This window comes from Kogia breviceps, chromosome 8 (assembly GCF_026419965.1).
Source record: "Kogia breviceps isolate mKogBre1 chromosome 8, mKogBre1 haplotype 1, whole genome shotgun sequence".
NCBI classification, from domain to species: Eukaryota; Metazoa; Chordata; class Mammalia; order Artiodactyla; family Physeteridae; genus Kogia; species Kogia breviceps.
Genome location: NC_081317.1, coordinates 104,302,008 through 104,306,810, shown reverse-complemented (window position 1 = coordinate 104,306,810; position 4,803 = coordinate 104,302,008). Strand labels below are relative to the sequence as shown.

Sequence of the window (4,803 nt, the reverse complement as noted above, 5' to 3'; positions counted from 1 at the left end):
CGAGATAACGAGCCGTGCGCACGCTCTCTTCCGTTTTCCTTGCTTTCGAGAACCCAAACCTTTCGGAAGGTGGCTGGGGGTTCAAGAGGAATTCGAAGGGCGAGAGAAGAAAGGACTGGGGCGGGGGGGAGATGCTGAGTTAACACGTGGGTTCTGCGGGAACCAATGGGGGTCCGCGGTTTCGTCACCCGGCCCGGTCAATCGGCTGGCAGGGATGGCCCAGAGGAAGGCGCAGTAAGGGACGCTGGGTGTCTGTCGTAGACCTTGGGTCTGCGGAGTCTGCAGCGACAAAACGGAAAGCTCAGCGCGCGGCGCTCTGTGGGGACCGGGGACGCCCGGGACGCCCCAGCCCCGCCCCCTCCTCCTTCAGGATGTTACTGAACCCTGTCACCTCCACTCCCTTTTCGGTCAATGACATCCTGAGGCTGGAGAGTGAGCAGATCGGCCCGGAGGCCTTGCAACTCCGGGGTGCATGGAGGAGCCCGGAAAGCTCTCAGTACCTGCTACCGGTCCCAGAACAGCGAGGGTCGGAGGTTCCCAGCACCGGTAGCGGCGACGGCGACGGAAGGCAGGAAGGGTCGGAGTCTCCCGAAGGTCCCTGTGAGACAGTCACAGAGATGGACGCTGAACCGGTGGGCGAGCCACGTGAGTACGCCCTCGAGTCTTGGCTCCTACAGGGAGATCAAGAGGTGGGGTGAATCATTACCAATCGGCTCGTGGGGGGCCACGCATCTCCTGGTCTTCCCAGCTCCGAGGGCTAGCCCCGTTTTCCTTCACATGAAGAGTCCGAAAGACAGGACTCCCAGCCCCCTCTACATCTCCTCCAGACATCCTAACGAAAATGAGGTCCTGAATCTTGGGGGTTCACTATTTCCACAGCCAGTCCTCTGATTTCCGCGGACACATCCCCCCCCACCGACCCACAGCCACAGTTCCCAGAAACTCCAGCTTCTCTTTCTTACAGCAAAGCCCTCTACAGTATCTTAGCTGTGCTCCATCACCACCAGCTTTCCCAGCCATCTCCCACCCTCTAGACCCTAAACCGTCTGCCGAAAATGTAGCCATCAAAGCAGCCGGGCGCTTTGGGAGTGGAAACTCCGTAGGCTCTGGAGTCAATCCCAGCCCAGCCTTTTCTTGGGGTTTGCCGAGTGGCCTGGCCAGTCCAGTCGTTCCTCTGCCTGGAGCACGGTAAGGGCAGCTTGCATTTTAGCTGTTCTGGGAGACGAACGACTCCAGCGGAGTCTCGGCGCCTGGTCTCCGAAGGCGCAACCTTGTGCGCTGGCGGAGAGGCCAAGGCATCTGCGTCCAGCGGCAGGAAGGGAAGAGGTGGCCGGGGTGGGGGTGGGGGTTGTGATGGGTTGGCTCTTGCCAGCCGGGAAGTTTTGGCGGGAGAGGCTCGACATTTGGGGGGATGAAAAGGCTACTCCTCCTCTTGCCAAACCTCTGCGTCTTGGTCCGCAGCCTCCATGCCTGTCTGGGGGCTCCCGAGAGGCGCCTCGCAGGTCAGGCCTCCTCAGCCAGGCTGTGCCAAGGACACTCCATTCGAGCCTCAAACTAACCACATGAAGAAAATTAATATGCTGGTTCAGAGTTATTCGTCTACTTTCAGGCTGGTATATTCACCTACTCCAGGAGCCTGGAGTACTTTGCTGTGTTCCCAAAGAAACCTGTGAAATTTCTGCAGCGGACCCTGAACCTTAATCTCTCCCAGCGCTGCTCAGACAGCTCGCCATTCACTTCGGCTTTGCCGAAAAAGGGGTCACGCTCCTCCGACCATTGCTGTCACCTGGCAGCTGAAGGCAGCCGCAGGGCTTTCGCTGTTCTGCGGCTGCGGTTGACGCCGAGAAGGGGCCGGCGCCCGGCTCCAGGAACTAAGCCTAGGGGCCACGGCAGCCACCGATCGCGCGTGGAAGGGATCTTCCCTGGGGGGATTCTGCGCGCCTCCTCCGTCCTCAACTTGCTTTCGGGGACGCAGGGTGAGAGGGGCTCCGAACTGTGACCGGGAAGACACGGAGTGGCCTGCAGCCCCTCGGCCTGCGTGGTCAGCGACTCCCAGATGGGGTCCTGCTTGTTCCACAGAGTCACTGAAGGCCAGCTGTTACTTTCTGATTTGCTAAGAAAACAAACCCTCGTCAATATCCTTCCTCTTTGCCGGGAGAGATGTCCTAAGTTTGTCTGAGCACAGGCTTCTCTGAAGGAAGGTATTATTTCCTCAATCTGAAATACCAAACAGCCCCTTGCCCCAGGAGACTGTGCCAGCGCGGCTGTGGATTTGGAGTCGGATTCCAAGCAGCACCGGCTCTAATTAGGGGCCTCCTGCTCCGCCTGGCCAAGAGCATGGATCCTTTCACGTTCTCGGTCTTCTCCTGGCGTGAATTTCCACGAAATCTCAGCATTTCCTTCCTACCTACCCTTGGATAAAAAGCAGAGCTTTGCCAAATCCGGAGATGTGGGAAGAAGGGAAGGAAAGTCTGCGTCTTGGAGGGCCCCGGGCACAGTTGCCCAGGGGTTATCTTCGAGGGCATTGCCCGATCCGAAGAGGAAATCAGGGAGAAGCCAACGCCACCCGCTCTCCCGGGAGACCCCAAAGGAGAAAGAGGACGCTTTTTAAAAAGCCAAACGTGGATCTCAACTTCACATATCCCGCAAAGAGAACCTCAGTTTCCGAGCCAAGAATCAGCAGCCAGAAAATATTTTTTATTTTATTTTATGTTGTTAATTTGGATTACAGAGCATCGCGTCCAAGAAAGATGGGAAGGGTTCCTGGTGCCAGTGGAGCATCTGATGTCCAAAGAGACAAGGATGTGAGCAAAGATGAGGTGAAGGTGGGAGGCACTGGAGACCCTGGCGCCTGCGCTAGAAACCAAGTACCTTGCGGTGCGTGCCGGGCCACAACGGATAGCCAGGCGGACGGGAGCCTCCCGGCAAGCATGTCACTGAGTTTTGGTTCTCTTTCTCTCTGCCTCTGTCTCTCTCTTTCCCCACCGAGAGCAATCTAAAGTCAGTCTCTATCTAATAGGCTCGCAGCAAACGTTTCCCCAAACTCGCCCACACTTTAGAATTGCAATCACAGAGAACAGCTCAGATACAGACATTCTAAGAAGAAAATGAAGCTTAGACTCTGGATCGAGAGTCTACCGTTGGGGAAACGACTGTACACTGGGTACCACTGACTGTCACCATTTGCATTATGTTCCAGCAGCTGCAAAAGCGACAGAGCTTGGGGGGAAGGAACAAGCTTTGGGACGGGGTGAGGGGTCAGCAGAAGGGCGAGACGGGGACCCGAAGTGAAGGCTACTAGGAGAGGAGGGGGGGGTGTCCCTTGAAAACAGTGTAACAATCTCTCGGGTGAGCCTTAGGCTGGCGCTGACGGTGTTCCTTCCTGTGCTTTTAGACTCCGGCCTCAGCGCAGCCTCGCCCCCCTGCGACGGGACCCGAGTGCAGGAGTGCGACGTGGGTGACAGCGGCGGCGGCGGCGCGCGCGGGGATGGCTCGGAGCATCCCAGAGGGCGGCCCCGGCGGAAGCCGCGCGTGCTCTTCTCGCAGGCGCAGGTGCTGGCTCTGGAGCGGCGCTTCAAGCAGCAGCGGTACCTGTCGGCGCCGGAACGCGAGCACCTGGCCAGAGCGTTGCAGCTGACGTCGACGCAGGTCAAGATCTGGTTCCAGAACCGGCGCTATAAGTGCAAGAGACAGCGCCAGGACAAGTCCCTGGAACTGGCGGGCCGCCCGCTAGCGCCGCGCCGGGTGGCGGTGCCCGTGCTGGTGCGGGATGGCAAGCCCTGCCTGGGCCCCCGCACGCCCGCCTTCCCCGGCCCCTATGGCGCGGCCGCGGCGCCCTATTCCTGTTTCGGCGGCTACGCCGGCGCTGCCTACAGCGCTCCCTACGGCGGCGGCTACGCCGGCGCGCCCCCGGGCCCCGCGCCCCCCGCACCCCAGGCCAGCTCTGGCTTCAGCGGGGGGGGACCGAGCGCCAACCCGCAGGGCCATCTGCCCGCCACGCTTCAGGGGGTCAGGGCCTGGTGAGGCGTTTTGGCTCGGATGCGCCACCCTGAACAGATGCTCGGCCCCGCCTCTCCGCTAACCGATCGCGGCCTGGATGAGGGGACGCCGCCGTGGAGGAAATAGGCCACCCGATGGCACTTCTCTCCCCAGCGATCCCTGGGACTAGGAATTGCCTTCGACTAGCCATCCAGCTGAAGGCCCTGGGGGCGTTCTTCTCCCAAGAGACGCAACGCGGGGCCTCCGCCAGCCGCCCGCGAAGCAGCACTGGGAGGGAGGAAAGCCAAGGGTGTTTCGGACGTCAGAGTAGTAGTTCTGAGGCAGATGACTTTTCAGGCCTCAAATACAGGGGCTGAGAGGCTCCTTAATTTGTGTGCAGCAGCCCCAGGGAATGGGGAGGTGATGGGGATGCTCTGGAGGGCCTCGATCCCCCGATTAAAGGCAACAGGTGGGGAAAGAAGGAGAAAAAGAGATGAGAGCCAGCGGAGGGGGTTGAAGAGCCTAGAAGAGGAGGACCAGGAGGTCAGGAAGACTTGTGCGAGCCAGGTCCTCCTGCAGGGGTTAATCTGCGCCCCACCCCACCCCTTCCACGGGCTGCACTCCCTGGGACTCAGTATCCAGCGGAGCGCTTTTTTTCTGCAGGCACAATTGTTCTCCAGAAGATATCCACCACACTCTAGTTCTTCCCTCACTGTAAGTGCATTTTATCTCCTGTATACAGCTCAGCCTCTTGAGTAAATAGACTAAATATATTAGTGTGTGTTTGCCTTGTGTGTAGGCCATTAGAATCTATCCACCTCTCGG

At 59.3% G+C, this 4,803-nt stretch overlaps 1 protein-coding gene across 1 annotated transcript; it reads left to right on the top strand.

Moving 5' to 3' along the window:
- The first annotated feature begins 371 nt into the window (after window positions 1–371).
- Window positions 372–4,023, top strand: NKX2-6 (NK2 homeobox 6). The gene is made up of 2 exons (XM_059072340.1): window positions 372–645; window positions 3,395–4,023. Exons 1-2 carry the CDS (start codon window positions 372–374, stop codon window positions 4,021–4,023), a joined length of 903 nt encoding a protein of 300 aa, XP_058928323.1.
- The last annotated feature ends 780 nt before the right edge of the window (window positions 4,024–4,803 follow it).

What these genes read in the sequence shown, in the direction of transcription:
- NKX2-6 (XM_059072340.1), top strand. Translation starts at nt 372, where the DNA reads ATGTTACTGAACCCTGTCACCTCCACTCCCTTTTCGGTCAATGACATC. An exon ending in TGAACCGGTGGGCGAGCCAC is followed by an intron (nt 646 to 3,394) that starts GTGAGTACGCCC and finishes CTGTGCTTTTAG; the next exon opens with ACTCCGGCCTCAGCGCAGCC.